This window comes from Marmota monax, unplaced genomic scaffold, assembly GCF_021218885.2.
Source record: "Marmota monax isolate L192 unplaced genomic scaffold, Marmota_monax_Labrador192_F-V1.1 WCK01_AAM20220418_F8-fsc00070, whole genome shotgun sequence".
NCBI classification, from domain to species: Eukaryota; Metazoa; Chordata; class Mammalia; order Rodentia; family Sciuridae; genus Marmota; species Marmota monax.
In genome coordinates, this window is record NW_026692116.1 from 4,570,958 (window position 1) to 4,589,076 (window position 18,119).

General features: G+C 33.2%; 1 protein-coding gene across 1 annotated transcript in view; it reads right to left on the reverse strand.

Annotated features, from left to right (window-relative positions):
• The window catches only part of LOC124104974 (rho GTPase-activating protein 29-like), a 53,830-nt gene that overhangs the window by 9,287 nt on the left and 26,424 nt on the right, over positions 1–18,119 (reverse strand). Inside the window, 10 exon segments of the mRNA XM_046462045.2 lie at positions 608–745; positions 1,011–1,199; positions 1,334–1,476; positions 2,859–2,957; positions 4,274–4,413; positions 4,947–5,104; positions 15,974–16,111; positions 16,996–17,184; positions 17,371–17,451; positions 17,603–17,713. Of these exon segments, the coding sequence (XP_046318001.1) occupies positions 608–745; positions 1,011–1,199; positions 1,334–1,476; positions 2,859–2,957; positions 4,274–4,413; positions 4,947–5,104; positions 15,974–16,111; positions 16,996–17,184; positions 17,371–17,451; positions 17,603–17,713 (1,386 nt within the window).

An 18,119-nucleotide genomic window follows, 5' to 3' on the forward strand; every position in this document is an offset into this window, starting at 1 on the left:
TCAATATTCCTAACAGTGTGAACACTGACTTGTACTTAATAGTTACGTTTATGCTTTTAAGTCAGTATTATAAAACTTAAAGAAACAAAAACTTATTAAGTGTTATTTATTCTTTTATGTTTAGGAAAATGTTTATCCCTTTTACATGATTAGGAGGACCTCCAAAGGTGGAGCTGGGAGGCTGCAACATGGAAGAGGTACCTGGAAGATTTGTACAAGGGATAGTAATATTCTATCTTCTTAAGCAGGGTGATGGGAAATAAATTTTATTTTATTATTATTATTATTATTACTATTATTATTATTCTTTAAACTGTATGTATATTTTATATACATTTTATGATCTGTACATCAATAATGAGAAAAACGTTAACATGGGAGGATCAGTGGAGTGGAGTTGGGGGAAGAAGGTAGGAAGAAGAGGGACTGAAGAAGAGTGAGTCAGATTCCACACATATATGAAATTGTCAGGATGAATCTAGCTACTATGTATATATATAATGCTCTAATAAAAAAAAGACATCGACAGTGCCAATGAAAACATATGAAATATAAAACATATTTTTGCTCTTTTTATTTGATGGTAGGTTTAGAATAAAAACTTTACCTGTTGAAGGTATAATTTTAAGACGTCACAGATGTTATTTGGATGAAACTCTGAAAGGTCTACCAAATGCATTCCATTCTCCAAAGCTTGAAACAGTTTTTTAGTTTTTGCTTTGTTTCCAATATCACGATAAATTCCCTTGAATAGAAAAAAAATACGCAAAATTCTACTTTACTACAAAGGACTAAATGTAGACATCTAAACATATTTTCTGTATCTACTTCAATTTTTATTAGTATTTTAGATAAAAAGTTAAAGTCAAATCAATTAACATTTTCCAAATAAATGTGAATAAATTTAATTATTACAAACTGAGAGTACTGATTTTCTTAAAGTCTCCTTTGCATTAAAATAAATCACACAGGCATTTATATTTTTAGAATTTTAAGAGTTAACAACATACCTGTAAACACAAGGCTCTCTTTTCAATCTCTGAGACACATATTTTGAGTATAAAAGGAATGCCATCTGGCTCCTTTTTTGCAACTTGTGTGAATTTTACTCCAAATAAGTATATTTTTCCCACAAGTTTCTGATGACCACAAATGATGACTAAGTTTTCCAAACACTGTTGATGACAAACAAGGAGACACTACAAGAAAATGACAGTTTAAAACTGATTAACTCATCTTAAAACTATTCACGACTAAGCAAACAACAGGCATACTAATAACAACAAAAATGAGTTACACATAAGGGGCTAATGTGATTCCAAAAATATCTTACCTCTTCACATTCAACACCTTGGAATACATTTACAATGCCTTCACAATCTCTGCATTCTGTGGGGAATCTCAATTTTCGGAACTTGTGAGTGACAGCTGCTTTTGACATCAATGGTTTCTTAAATGTTTCAAGGGAACTGGGTCCTTACAACAAAAATGTTATTGTATAGGAGGGTAAATTGACCAAAAAACAAAACAAAGCAAAAACCAAACCTATCTATCTATCTATCTATCTATCTCTCTCTATATATCATGATATTGTACTTGAAATAATTTTTAGACTTTGAGATTATTCATATATTACAAAAAGCTATTATTTTGAGTTTCTAACATGAAAAAAGCATCCAATTTATAGATCTCTTTTATAAAACACATACTTTTATTCAACATTTTATCCATGAGTAAAAATCACCATCAAGCCCATAAAATAATTGGAAGATACTATGGCATAATATTTCCTGAATCAGCAAATTTAAGCCAAGCACAATGGTGTATGCCTGTGATCCTAGCAACTTAGGAGGCTGAGGCAGGAGAATCACAAGTTTGAGGCCCACCTCAGCAACTTTAGTGAGACACTGTCTTGAAATAAAAAATGAAAAAGGCCAAGGATGGCATCTCAGTGATAGAGTGCCCCAGAGTTCAATCCCTAGTCCCAGGGGAAAAAATAATATTTATACTTGTATTAATATGCTCTTCACAGAGTTGGGAAGTATGTTCATAGGTGGCATATGAATGCTACAAATGCTTCAATGAAGAACAGCAACATGAGGTGAGTATGTTAGAAGTATTTACATTAAGGATAGATCTCTTCTTAATTCACTATAAAATTATAGGTAATACTAGCTAGTTATATTTTAATATTATATCAATATTCCACTAATTTGGGAAGTTATGCCAAGACAGGCATCTGCAGGTATCAAATGTACAAAATTATTTTGTATGAGTCTAATTTGAGTCATTAAGGTAACTGACTTGAATATCCTTCAGCACCCAAAACATTCCTTATTCTGAAGAAGTACACTGAATCTGCTCTTCCTGCTTGATTTCTTATACTCTTTCTTTAGAAGGAGATTTCTCAGACTTTCTCAGGCATGCTCCCTTTTAACAGTAAGTCATTGGATTTATGAAAGAAGACCATACCTAGCCTGCTATTTTAATACCATGCCAATACATTTTAGATCTACTAATTTTGTTGCTTATTTTTTTTTTTAATTTTTGGTGGTGCTGGGAACTGAACCTATTGAACCTATGACCTTGTGCATGATAAGCAAATACTCTACCACTAAGCTATTATCCCTAACCCTGCTACTTATTTTTCTATTTGTGATTTAAATAACTGATTATTATGTTGTCAACTAATACTTGAACATAATTATTGGGATATATTTAAGTTACTGTGCGGCGCTTTTGTTTAGTACACAGCAAAGTAATGATTCTTTAAAAAGACACTATCTTACTAACATCATGAGGTGCTACTACTTCAACCAATTTAATGGGTTTTCATTCAAGTGAATACAATACAATACCAGCTTCTGAAGGGGAAGGTGGCCCTCTTTCATCTAAATCATCTGCAGAAGACATGGTTCCACTGGATGGAGTCTGTGGAACTTTTTGATGAAAGTCTCCTAAAAGAAAATTGTTGCTACCATTACCTGGCTATTCATGATAAAATATTACAAATAGGGGGCTGGGACTGTGGCTCAGCGGTAGCGCACTTGCCTTGCATGGGTGAGGCATTGGGTTCAATTCTCAGTACCACGTATAAATAAATAAAATAAAGATCTATCAACAACTAAGAGAAAAAGTATTAAAAAAGAATATTACAAATAGGAAATGACAATATTTTTGGAATTATACAAGTCATACTATTTTATTAGCTTCACTGGAAAATTTTGCTTGCTTTTTTATCTTTTTTAAAAAATATTTTATTAGTTGTTGATGGACCTTTATTTATTTATATGTGGTGCTGAGAATTGAGCCCAGTGCCTCATACATGCTAGGCAAGCGCTTTACCACTGAGCCACAACCTCAGCCCCTCCATTCTTATATTCTAGATAACAGGGAGTTCTGATGTTCATTCATTCCTGGGAAAAAAAGGAATTTAACTAAATCCATCTGACTTTTCCAAATAAATTTAAAATTAGGTCATATATTCCTATGAGAACTTACTGCCAACTTCTGATAGAAAGTATTAGAGGTTGTAAGCCTCACAAAGATAGGTAGTATCTGATATTCATGTTCTATATCTAATATCTGACAGTGGCTAGCAAAATAGTAAAGTTGTCATTAAATGTTTCCTAAGTTACAAATAAATGTATATAATCTAAGGCCTTCTAAAGTATACAAAAATCATTTGAACCCAATAATCCAATAGTAAAATTAAATTATGTTATTAGCAATTCAGGAGATAGGAGCCAGGAACAACAACCTAGGGATCTCTAGCCAGGAACTGAAACCACAAGTTCAAACTATGTCAAAGGACACTGCTGTGTATATATCAAAGCTGGTTTGGAAGCAGACTGACTAGCAGAGATTTACTCTGATGAAATTATAAACAGGTCTACAACTGAGTAAAAAATTCACCTTAACTCAAAATACTTAAAAAAAAAAAAGGCCTTGGAATTTGATGAAGTCAAACCCTATAACATCCCCCAAGGGTCTAGGAGGAAGGCAGACAGCCAGAAAGGACTATAGCAGTCTTTGGTGGAAGAATGTGGAAGCAAGACTCTCTTGGGTTTAAATGTGACCTTCTCCTGCTAGCTATAAAACCTATGGTGAATTGTTCCAATTATGGACTTTAAGGCAGGCATGGTGGTTATAATTGGGACTAGGTCTCATACATAAAGCCTGATTTTCTAATTCCAGAGCTCTAGTTCATTTAATGATAAAATGAGCAATCTGTTCCTTCATAAACCTGTATTCTCTTCAGAGTGAAAAGTACCTGTTAGGTCTGCATTCTTAGAGCATCTGTCCTCTTCTGTTTCATTACAATTGTCAGGAAGGTGCAAAACATCCTCTAAAGCGTCAGCAGGGCCACATCTAGGCTTCTGGGAACTATTTGTTAATGGTTTATTTACATTCCTAAGAAAAAGCAAATAAAGCTCAGCACTAACAATATCTACTTTATACCACAGTCAGAAAAATTTGTTCATTTAATAAATGTAGAGTAATTAACTGAATATTATGAACAAATTATTACATGGTTCAGCTTCTTAAAGGAGATGTGGGTAAAACTTATTTTCACAGTTGAAACATGAACAGGAATAGCAATGGTATAGTTAGTAATTCACTTTACGGTTAAACTTTTCCAACATCACCTCAGTGGAAAATGTAGGTTAAATTTTGTGGACATTCAAAATGTGTATGTTTGTCCTTTGCCATTCCCAAAAGATTTTTATGTCTCACAGAACTGAAGTCTGTCAAAACGGAAAGCTTTACTCTCAAGTGAGTTACATCTATTCACTAAATGGACTAAGAAATGACAAAATAATACAAAAAAATCCAGAAATTTATAAAGCTAATTCTATGAATGTTAGAAAAGATACCACTTTATAACAATCAGGAACTTAGGAAATGTCTTATATCTAGAAATCCATGTATATAGTAATTCTTACCCATCAACTTTTTCTTCTTCAGTTGAATTTGTAGCCTTCACAGATTCACTATATTCTTGGCCTGGATCATAAAGTTTGGCGCTATCACAGAGAGACTGTAAACTGTTTGCAAGGGAGGCAGCCTGCAAGTGCTGCATCTGGAAAAGGTTAACTGTTACCTATAGTCACCGATACAAAAGGCAGAAACAACTCATTATATACAGAATGCATTATAAATAAATGTAATTGATTTCAATGAATGCACCAATATAAAGGGCATAAAAGTAAAACAGCACTGAATACCTCTGTACACATGGTATACTGCCTAATATTATGAAAGATAAAGATTGTAAATAAAAAAGCAGTTTTAATCTAATATCTAGGAATGATCATTTCCTGCAAAACGGTCTTAAACTGTAAAGTGTAAAAGATACAACCTACTCCCCTGATGGTTCACAATCTGAGGATCCACAGCTCTGTACCCTGCTGGTTTGACCACACTGCTTACACTTACTTATATGACCATGATCAAGTTATTGATAACCAGTGATTTGAAGAAAATTGACATTCGAATGAATCACCGGAGAGTGTGGATTGAAATGCAAAGTTCAAATGCAAAGTGTGGATTGAAACCCAAGATCCTGCATTCCTTACAGGCTCCCAAAGAAATGGCAATATGACTGTTTCAAAGACCTCATTTTTAGAGAAAAGGTTTTCTAGAATTTTGTTTCTGCATCAGTTAAAAAGGAGGTAAAAACAATTATATTTTACCCAATCTGACTACATGTGAATTAAATAACTTAATGTAGACAAATAGCTCAATACACTGGTATGTAAATACTTAATCTTAAATATCATCAACTATAGTTTGAGGTGAAGAAGATGTGTCAAAGGTAAATGGTTAACCTAAATGACTTACAAGGTAATTTCAAATCCTTGAATTTTATAATCCTATTCAATTATTTTATATTTCTGTAAGCTACAACATTAATTAATTAAAATTTGGTAAATTAATGAAACATAATTTTAAATACCCAAACATTTTAAATGTTTCTTATTCAGATGCAGTAATCTTACTATCCCTGGGCTACACTGAATTTGCTCAAAAACCCTGGGCAGAATGCACAAATCAGCTAAGAACTCCAAAAAGAAAATGGTAGTGGATAGAATGTAGCAAATAAATTACAATTCAACATATATTTTCCTTGTTCCCACCCCATCACATTTCCAGCCCATGCTTGGCCCCTATGCAAAAACAGTTTGAGATCCAGAAGTATACACAGGATATGGATAGAAAGACTCCAAGAGAGATCCTCTCCAGTCTAAGAAACAAACAAAAAAGACATGGAATAGGAGATGTGACTAAAAGAGCAGGTGATAATCCTGGTTTCTTTGGTGGATTTGTTTCCTTTCCTGCCAGATGAATTGTGCTCCAAGGAGTGAGTGGATATGAAATTCCTCTTGTTTTCCTTTATTCTCCCCTTATTTAATGACTGAGAATTGATGCCTCTGGCTCCCTGGAGGACAGCAGAGTAGGCAGGTACATTTTAGTTTCCCAGTCAGAAGACTAGGAAGGGAGGCACACAGGAGCTGGAGAGAGAATCTAACTACATCAAATTCTGTTAAACTTAAAAAAAGAAAAAAAGAATAAAAAAAGAAATGAATGTTCAATACAGGTTATAAACAGGATGAAAAGTCACAGAATGTATGCTGAAAATAGTTCAGATATCATCTAATGTTACTTGTCACACAAAGAACCAGGAAAATCTCGAAAGTTTCATCAACTCACAAGTGAAAAGACAGTGCACAGATATCAACACAGATGGTGCAATTATCAGATGAAAACTCTAAAGCAGCTATGATAACATGCTCAAGAAGTGAGGACAATCAATCTTGATACATGAACAGACAGAAGTCTTAGAAGAGAAATAGAAGATTCAAAAAAGAAACAAAAGGGAATTTTCCGATTACAAAATTTACTAAAGGATTGAATAGGAAAACGGAGTCAGTGAACCTGAAGACAAATCCATAGGACAATAAAGTTGCCCCTCAATTTATGATATACTTACTTCCTGATAAACTCACCCTAAGTTGAAGATGTATTTAAAACCCACTGTAAAGTTGAACAGGGTTAAGGCTGAGTCACAGTAAGTTGGGGACTGTAAAAACAATTAAAGGTAAAAAGATTGGGGGAAAAAACAGGATCATTCAAACCTGTGAGAGCACTTGAGTCACCTGAGTTTAAGAGAAGAGAAAGAAAGTGCTACAAATGAAAATATTTGAAAACAAAACAACAACTAAAACCTTGTCGATATTTGCAAGGGTCAAACGTGTAGATTCAAGAAATTCAGTGAATCCAAAACAGGAAAAAGTCAGCAAAATCCATGCACAGATATATCTTAGCCAAACTGCTGAAAAGCAAACACAAAGAAGATCTAACCTTGGAAGTAGCCAAAGAAAAGCAACACAAACCATATAAGGAACAATGATGCAAATGACTATGGATTTCTTCTAAGAAACCATGGAGGCCAGAGGCAGTGAAACAACATTTTTAAAGTGGTGGGGGAAGAAAAACAACAACCGAATTGTGTATTTAAAACTCAATGTACAGTGAAAATGTTCTTCAGAATTAAGGACAACATGAAGGTATTCTTAGATAAAGGGTAATTTGAAAAATTGTGACCAGCAGACTGGCTATAAAAAGAAATGGTAAAGGAAGTTCTGTTTACAGAAGAAAAATGTTACCAGAGGGAAGATGGAACTGCAGGAATGAAAGGAAAATAAACAGAAATGGAAAATATATGGGCAAATATCATATATTACCTTCCTTCTCTATAATACATATGACTTTTAAGCAAAAATTTTAAGAGGGCCTGGTGAGGTCTCTCATGTATGAACACATATCAATCACAATCCTCAGTGGTTAAGGGGACTTGTATAGTAGCTAGGTTTCTACATTTACTTCAAGTGGTACAATATTAGTTCTCTGTGAACTGTGAAATATTAAATACACTTATGTCTCAGTATCCATTTGGGATGGTTTTAGGATACCCCTCAGATACCCAAATCTCAGATACTCAAGCCCCTTATATAAAACGGCACAGTATTTGTACAATAATCTATGCATACTCTCCCAAATACTTTAAATAAGATTCATAGATTACTTATAGTGTGTGATATGATGCAAACGCCATGTAAATTGTTGTTATACTATATTGTTTGGAGAATGATAGAAAGAAAATCTGTTCACGTTCTATAGTACAGATGTGATGTGTTTTTTGTTGAATTCATGGATGTGGAATCCATGCGTGGAGGATCAACTGTATACACACACAAGCACACACACAAATACTGCAATTACTAGTATAACCAACTAAAATACATATGTGTACAATGAGATATAATATAAAAATCTAATATTTAAATTAAATAGACCAAATGTAGATGAGCATTTTAAATTAAAATATAATTCTGATAATAGATTAAATTAAATATATAATAGACAAAATGTAATTCCAAAAAATTATCAATTCAACCAAAAGAAGACAGTAAAAGGGAAGCAGGTAAAGGAAATATAAGGTACGAACAGGAAAGAAATAAAATGGACCTACATATGAACATATATGCTACTTATATTCTATATAAGAAACTTGCTTTAAATACAATGATAAAGTTAAAAATAAAAAGAATGGAAGAAGAAGATATACCATGTTCAAAAGAAAATTGAAATAACTATCAATATTATATAAATTAGACTAAAAAGCAAGGACTTTTACCAGGATAAGTGGAGACATTTCATAAAGATAAAAGGACTGATTTATCAATATCATATAACAATTGTTAATGTGGAAGTAACTAACAACATAGCTCAAAATACATAAAAACTGAAGGAACTAAAAATACACAATATGATTGTGTCTGCAAACTCTTAGTAACTGATGAACATTTTTAAAAGTAACCAAGAATATATAAGAAATAAATTTCACTACAAACTAAGAGGAACTGACACTCATGAAACACTCCAGTAAACAATAGAATGCACATTTTTTCAAGTACACACATGGAATATTCATTATTAATCTTTTCAAAGAAACACCTTTTAGTTTCACTGATTTTTCTTTTCCTTTTTCAGTTTTATTGATTTTTCCGCTTTTTATTCTTTTGTTTGTTCTTGACTCAATCTTGAGTCATAAAACAAACCAAAACAAATTTAAAAGAACTGAAATCATACAAAGTATTTCTTCCACCATAATGAAATTAAACTGGAAATAATCAGTATCTAGAAAAATAATCTTCAAGTACTTGGAAAATTAAACAACAAACTTTACATTACCCCTATCTCAAAAATGAAGTCTTAAGGGAAAATAGAAAGTATTTTAAACTAAAAAAAATGAAATTATATTTCAAAATTTGTGAGATTTTTGAGTTAAACAATGATATAGGGAAATTTAAAGCGTTAAATATTTTTACTAGAAAAGCAGGAAGGTTTCAATAAACAATGTAACCTCCTATCTTTAAGAAACTTAAAACAAAAAGCAAACATGAAATAAAGAATAAAAAGCAGAAATCAATAAAACTGAAAAAAGAAAAATCAATGCAAATAATAATTATGCTTGAAAGCGATTTTTTGAAAATATAAATAAAATTTATAAACTTGGAGCCAGTTTGATCAGAGAGAAAACCTGCCAGTGCAAAGGAGGGGAGATAAGAAAAGGAGTGGATATAAATGATCTACATCAGAAACAAAAGAGGAGAGATCACTACAACCTACACACATATCAAGAGGATGAGGAAACACTACAGACAACCCTAAGCACCTAAGTTCAGCAATTTAAGATGATAGGCCTGGGGCTGGGATTGTAGCTCAGCAGTGGAGTGCTCGCCTAGCACTTGTAAGGCTCTGGGTTCGATCCTCAGCACCACATAAAAATAAATAAATAAAATAAAGGCATTGAGTCCAACTACACCTAAAAAAAAAAAAATTGAAAAAAAGAAGATGATAAGCCCAATTCCATATAAGTCACAGACTACCAAAATTTATCTAAGAAAAATTATTAACTTGCATAGGATTTTATCAACAGAAGTTGAATATGTAGTAAAAAATCTTGCTAAAAAGAAAATCCCAAGCCCAGATACTTTTACCAGGGAATGCTACCAAACATCTAAACAGGAAATAACACATATTTAATATGTGAAAATAGAAAATAGAATAGGAGGGAACACTTCCCAATTCATTTTATGAAATAGGAATTACCCTAAACTAAAACCAAATGAAAAAGGAAAACAATGCACCTCAGAAAGAAGATTAATCTCAAGGACAAAACAAACAAAACAAATTACCCAAATGATAAATAGGCTAAGAAACTGAAAAGACACCTCACAGAAGAAATATAATTGATCAACAAATGTATGAAAAAATGTTCAACATCTCTAGCAATTAGAGAAATGTAAATCAAAACTACTCTAAAATGTCATCTCACTCTGGGCAGAATGGCAATTATGAAGAATACAAGCAACAATGTGGGCTAGTATTGTGGTTCAGTGGTAGAATGCTTGTCTCACATATATGAGGCAGTGGGTTCGATCCTCATCCCCACATAAATAAATAAAATGAATAAAATAAAAGTATTGTGTCCATTTACAACTAAAAAAAAAGAATACAAGCAACAATAAATGTTGATGAGGATGTGGGAAAAAGGTACACATACACTTGGGTGAAGTAGTATGGAGATTCCTCAGAAAATGTGGAATGAAACCACCATTTGACCCAATTATCCCACTCCTCAGTTTGTACCCAAAGGACTTAAAATCAGCATACTACAGTGACACAGTCACACCCATGTTTATACCAGCTCAACTCACAATAGCTAAACTATGGAACCAACCCAGGTATCCTTTAACAGATGAATGGATAAAGAAACTGCAGTATATAATACACAATGGAATATTACTCAGTCTTTTAAATAAGAATGAAATGATGGCATTTGCTGGTAAATGGATGGAGCTACAGAATATCATGCTAAGTGAAATAAACCAATCCCCAAAAAACAAAGGCCAAATGTCTTCTCTGATATGTAATGCTAATTCACAATAAAAGGAGGGAGCTAGGGAAGAATAGAATTACTTTAGATTAGGTAGAGGGGATTGAAGGGAGGGGAGGGGATATGGGGTTAGAAAGAACAGCAGAATGAATTGGACATTATTACCCTTTGTGCATATATGATTATACGACTGGTGTGATTCTACATCAGGTAGAACCAGAAGAATGAGAAGCTATATCCATTTATATATAATGTGTCAAAATGAATTCTATGGTCTTGTATAACTAATTAGAACAATTTTTCAAAAAAGAAAAAAATATAGCAATATCTTTTACTATCTTTTAATATAACAAGATATTAGCAAACTGAATCTACCTATATATAAGAGGAACAAACAAGAGGAGCTAATCCCAGAATGCAAGGCCTGATCAACACTCCAATAACAATTGAATTTACCACATTAATGGGCTAGAGAAGACAGACCATATGATTACATCAAATAATATAGACAATATTTTATACATTCCAACATTTATTTGTGTTGGAAAAAACTCTCAGCAAACTAGCAAAAAGAGAAATTCATTGATCAGATTGAAGGGTATCTTCAAATATCTTATAGATATCACCATATTTAATGTTGAAAGACCTAAATATTTTTCCCCCTGATGGAGAATAAGACAAGGATGTCATCTCTTACCTCTCTTACTTGACAGTGGGACCCCATTCAACAGGGAGCCCCATCTAGTGCAATAAGAAAAAAAAAAAAAGAAATACACACAGGATGGGGCTGGGGATGTGGCTCAAGCGGTAGCGCGCTCGCCTGACATGCGTGCGGCCTGGGTTCGATCCTCAACACCACATACAAACAAAGATGTTGTGTCCGCCGAAAACTAAAAAATAAATATTAAAAATTCTCCCTCTCTCTCTCTCTCTCTCAAAAAAAAAAAAAAAAAAAAGAAAGAAAGAAAAGAAATACACACAGGAAAGGGAAATATAAAAACTGTTCTTATTTGCAGGTAATGTGACTTTCTATGTATAAAACCCCAAGAATCGGGCTGGGGATGTGGCTCAAGCAGTGGCGCGCTCACCTGGCATGCGTGCGGCCTGGGTTCGATTCTCAGCACCACATACAAACAAAGATGTTGTGTCCGCCGATAACTAAAAAATAAATATCAAAAATTCTCTCTCTCTCTCTCTTAAAAAAAAAAAAACCTTAAAAAAAAAACCCCAAGAATCTACACAAGCTCCTAAAACATGTGAATTTACCTAGGTTGTAAGGAATAAGAGCAATATAAAGAAATTAACTGTATTTTCAAATATTATTAAACAACTGGAACTTGAAAGTGTATCACATACATAGATTTAAATTTAACAAAACCTGGGCTGGGATTGTGGCTCAGCGGTAGAGCGCTCCCCTAGCACAGGCGGGACCTGGGTTCGATCCTCAGCATCACATAAAAATAAAGGCATTGTGTTGTGTCCATCTACACATAAAAAATAAATATTTTTAAAAAATTTAACAAAACCTGAAAGAGATTTATATGTTGAAAACTACAAAATGCTGGTTTAAAAAAATCAATAACCTAAATAAATGGAAAAATATATAATGTTCATGGATTTAAAAAGATGCTACATCTATAATCAATTCTCTATAATATCATCTAACAATTAATACAGCCTCAATAAAAATGTTAGTAAGATTTTTCTGTAGATAAACATAACTGGATTCTAACATTTTAATGGAAAATTAAAGGAGTTTAAACATAAACAATTCTGCAAAAAGAATAAAAGTGGAAGACTCAAATTACCTGGTTTTAAAACTTGATATAAAGCAACTGAATCAAGATATTGGGGTTTTCGCAAAAGGATAAACAAATATTCCATTTGTTAATGCAATAAAATGGAGAATCCAGAAACAAATATAAACAAATGTGGTCCAGTGATTTTTTAAAATAGATGCAAGGCATTTTGAAGAAAATGGCACAGTGTTTTCAACCAATGGTATCAGAACAAGTGGACATCTATATTAACCGTGTCTTTTATTTTCTGTATTACATGATATTTTGATGTCTTAAAAAACACAAAACAATGCTAGCCAGGGAGAGACTGCCCCTTCTTGGGCTAGATAACTCTTAAAATAGCGCAGGGCTCAGCTGGGATCACATACTTCACATCAAACCAAGGAGTCCCAAATCTATAACCCCAGTCGACTCCCAAACTCTTACCTCAAGCCAACGATTTCCTCTGACCCTCTATCAACCCAAGGTCAGGTACCAAGCAACTAGAGATCATCCCTGTGTCCCAAAGTCCACTGGAATTATTCAAACTAGCCAGTTCTAAACTGTTACTTTGCTCATTTTGCCTCTCCTGAGGAAACCCCAATAAAGACGCTAACTCAACTTTCCTTTCACTTCTGCATCTGCCTGCCAAACTTGCTATGATAAGTCCCGTACTCTTCAGAAAATGTAAGCAATAAATTCTTCTAGGAATGGCATTGACCTCTCTTGTATTTGGTACAATATCACTTCCGTAAGTTGAAATTCCACAGGTATAATTTTAATATAACATCTATACGCTAAAAATCAAACCTCAATCTATACCTCTTATGAAAATCAATAGGAAATCAGTAGAGAAAAGGGACCAGGAGAAGGGAAGAGACAAGAGAAAAGGCAATTGGTAGGGAATGATATTGCCAAATTATTTTGTTATACTGTATGCATGTATGAGTATGAAACCACAAATCCCACCATATGTACAGTTATAAAAAAATGGAAAAAAGTAACTCAAATGGATCATATATCTAAATGTAAAATTACACAATTTTGTCAGGCACCATGGTGCATGTCTCTAATCCCCTCAACTCAGGAGGCTCATACAGGAGGATCCTTGCAAGTTCATGTGTAGCCTTAGTAACTTAGTGAGATACTGTTTAAAAATAAAAGGACTGGGGGATGTAGCTCAGTGGTAAAGATCCCCTGGGTTTAATCCATAATTCAAAAGTAAATAAATAAATAAATAAATAAGACAAATAAATAAAACTTTTAGGAAAAAACTTTGGGTTAGATGAAGTATCTTTATTCTTAGATATAACATCAAAAACATGACCCATAAAAGAAGAAATAAGCTAGACTCCATCCAAATTAAAATCTTTTGCTCCATGGAAGACTTTGCTAAAATTGTAAAAAGAAGCTTTGAATGGGAGAAGCTCAACAACAGAAAACAAACAACTCAATAAAAAATTAAATTAGATAGGAAAAGTACAGATTACAAATGAGCCTTTTAAACATTTTTAAAAATATCATCAGTCATTCTGGAAACACAAATTGAAGCCACAATTAGATAATACTACCCATCTGTTAGAATAGCTAAGATGTAAAAACAAGAAATGACAAATGTCAAGGACACAGAATAACTGGAATTCTCATGCACCACTGATTACAGCCACTCTGGAAAATAGTTTGGCAGTTTCTTATTGAGTTAAACATGCATTTAGCAATATTAACCAGTAAAACCCACTCCTAGGTTACTTAAAATAATAAAAGCATATTCAACAAAAGCCTGTAAATAAATATTCATATAGCTCTATGCATAATTGCCCCAAACTAGAAACAACACAAATATCCAACTTTTTTTTTTTTTGTAAATGGAGAAACACTGTGGTGTAGTCATATAGTGGACTACTGTTCAACAACACAAAGAAATGGACTGCTGATACATGCATAACACTGAGGAATTTCAAAGGCATTAGGCTGTGTAAAAGAAGCCTGTTTCCAAAGGTTACCTACTATATGATTACATTTATATAACTTCTGGAAAAGACTGAAGTAATGAGATGAGAACACAATTGAACTTGCCAGGGGTTAGGGCAAGATGGGAGAGTTTGATTATAAAGGTGTAGCATGAAAGAACTTTTTTTGTGGCACTGAGGATTGAACCCAGCAGGGTCTTGCACGTGCTAGGCAGGTATTCTGCCACTGAGCTACATACTTCCTGAGCCCATTTTTGTTTTAAACATTTTTCAGATGTTGATGGACCTGTATTTTATTCATTTATTTATATGTGGTACCAAGAATTGAACCCAGTGCCTCACACATGCTAGGCAAGTGCGATACCACTGATCCACAACCTCAGCCCCTGAGCCCATTTATTTTGAAATACATTCTCACTAAGTGCCCAGGATGGCCTCGGGCTTGGAGATCCTCCAGCCTCCGCCTTCTGAGTAGCTGGAATGGCAGGTGTGTGCCACCATACCTGCCGCAACAGTATATACGTGTGTGTATGTGTGTGTGTGTGTGTGTGTGTGTGTGTGTGTTTTAAACTGGGGATTGAAGCCAGGAGTATTTTTATCACTAAATTACATCCCCGGGCTGGCCTTGAACTTGCTGTCCTTCTGCTCCAGTGTCCTTGGAATTACAGGCACACACTACAGTGCCCAGCAAAAAGAATATTATTGAAGTGATGAAATTGTTCCAAATCTTGACTATGGTGATAGTTACACAAATTTATATGTGTGTTAAAACTTATAAACTACACCAAGAAGGTTTTGGATATGTAAATATTTTATAAAAAACATTTTAAAGAGGTAATGAAAACAAATGCAGGCTGAATGCTAGGTCTTCAAATATATCACTGGGTTTAATTTTAATATTTATTTTACTCAAATTTTGAAGACTAGATCTCTCTTCTGTCACTCAGCTGACAGAAGTTACAGGGTCAAATCAAATTTATCAATCAAGGCAAAAAGTGGCTTAGAGGCAATTTCAAATTTTCACAGTTCAGTTGAAACTAAGAGAATCATGAATCTAGGGGATGTAGAGGGGAGACAGATCAAAAATGAATCAAACTATGTCACTCATGAAAACTGAAAGCCAATCTTTAAACATGCTCTATTGCTCTCAGAATTTAAATCTCATAAGAATTAACTTATCAAGCATCCCTCTTCCTTCTACAGATAAGAAGGCTTTTTTCTCCTCTCTAGTCTTCAAAAATACTGAAGAAATCACTCACAGCTTTAAGGGTAAGATCACATTGGAAAACAAGTGTCCTGAGTTGTGTTAGAATTTCTCTTTTGGTGTTTTCTAGATCATTTCGTCTTTCTTCAACATTAGTTACACGAACTTTGTAGAGTTCATTTGCTTCTTCTACCTTCAGGAATATCATAGAAAAAAAAAACAACACTGATCATCAGAATTTATGTTTTAGAATGCATACTTATTTTAGAAAAGTTGAATTTAAATAACTAAAAAGTCTTTCATCATGAAAATTTGAAATAGTCTATCTATATTTTAAATGGAAAACTTCTAAATATAACAAATAGTAAACATTCTGGTGAGTGACTCAACTACTCAAGCACAAATTACAATTAGTATATTGTATGTCTATAAAGTAAACATTCTATTTAAAATACCATTTTCTATATTTATTTACTGTTTATCTCACAGAATTTGTTTACCAAACTATTTCATAAATAATTCAAAATTTTAGTTTCTACTTGCTAGTATAATAATTCCAGGTGCTGGAATTAGCACGCATACAATATACACACTTGCTTAAAAGGTGAACTTTCTGAAAAATCAAGTAAAAAATATTAAACTGCTGCTTTAAAAGATACTTCTTTCACAAACAAAACTCCAAATTCTTAAGTCTCTTAGCATAGTCATTCTCAAAGTGTGGATCTCCACCAGCATCACCAGGGAACTTGTTAGAAATATGTGGTTTGGGGCTGGGTTTGTAGCTCTGTGGTAGAGTGCTTGCCCATCATGTGTGAGGCACTGGATTTGATTTTCAGCACCACAAATAAACAAATAAAAGTATACTGACAACTAAAAAAATATTTTAAAAAAAGAAAGAAAAAAAGAAATATGTTCTTTGGGTCTGACCCTTTATCCACTCAATCCCTAACTCTGAGGTGGGCCCAGCAGGCTGCTTGAATAAGCCTCTTCCATAATCCCAACACATATTACAAGTTTAAGAAAAAACCCTTTGCAGATTATTGCTAATTCAACTTTTAAATAACAAGAAAATATTACTTTCTGAAGTGCTTCCTCTTCCAACTTTCGCTTTTTTTCTAGTTGCTTGTTGGGATTTTTTGCTAATCCACCACATGAGCACTGATGCTCCTCCTCTGCACGAAACATGGAAGATTTTGCTTTTTCATATTCATCTTGATGTTGCATGCATAACAACATTGCCTTTTTGAGAGCAGTTTCTGTTTTGAGCTATACAGAAAACAGTATATTAAATATCGAATTTGAAAGAAAACCTACTATAAAAGTTTCTTTAGCATATTCAGGAAGATAGTTAAGCAGTATTTTAGAAAACTAGAGTAAGGTAAATGGTTATATAATATAGATGATTTTTAAATGTTCACAAACAGGTACATGAAACTCCAGTATAATACTAACCACTTTATTTTGTTCCTGTTTCCAAAGTTCCTTCATGTCTTTCCTTTGTTTTTCCATTTTTTTTATCCTCCCCAGTAGAGGCTGTTGAGGATATTTAAAAACAAGAAAAAGAAAAAAAGTTGTTTTGTAAGATATGCTGTTGTAAAAAAAGAATTGTACATTATATAAATAAATGTTATTAATTAAATTAATTTTATTTTTATTTTAAATTATTTGATTAATTTAATTTTACCTGTACAAATTTGTTGGCTTGGAGAGCTGCATTTGTTTGTTGCAAAAGGTGACTATTATGTATGTCACTGAGGAGAGCACTGGTAAATAAAGATTGTAGTGGCATAAACTCCTAGAATTTAAAATTAAGAAATAAATTTTACAATAGAAATAGCACTAGAATTCCATTTGCACCCACTATTCTTCAAAAAGAGAAACTTGGGTTTAGATTGTTTTCTTCCAGAAAAATGACTATTCATGAACACAATTATGGGAAGAATACTAAAGAAAGTTAATTATAATTCTAAATTAGGAAACTGGCAGCCATTATAATAACAAATATGTGTATAAAGTTGTGAATTTCCTACTCCTTTTCATAATTAATGGCCATATAAATTTAAAAGAATTTTGTCAATAAAAAGACTAGCAATTAGGGCTGGGGTTGTGGCTCAGTGGCACAATGCTTGTCTGGCACGTGAAAGGCACTGGGTTCAAATTCTCAGTACCACATATCAATAAATAAAATAAAGGTCCACTGA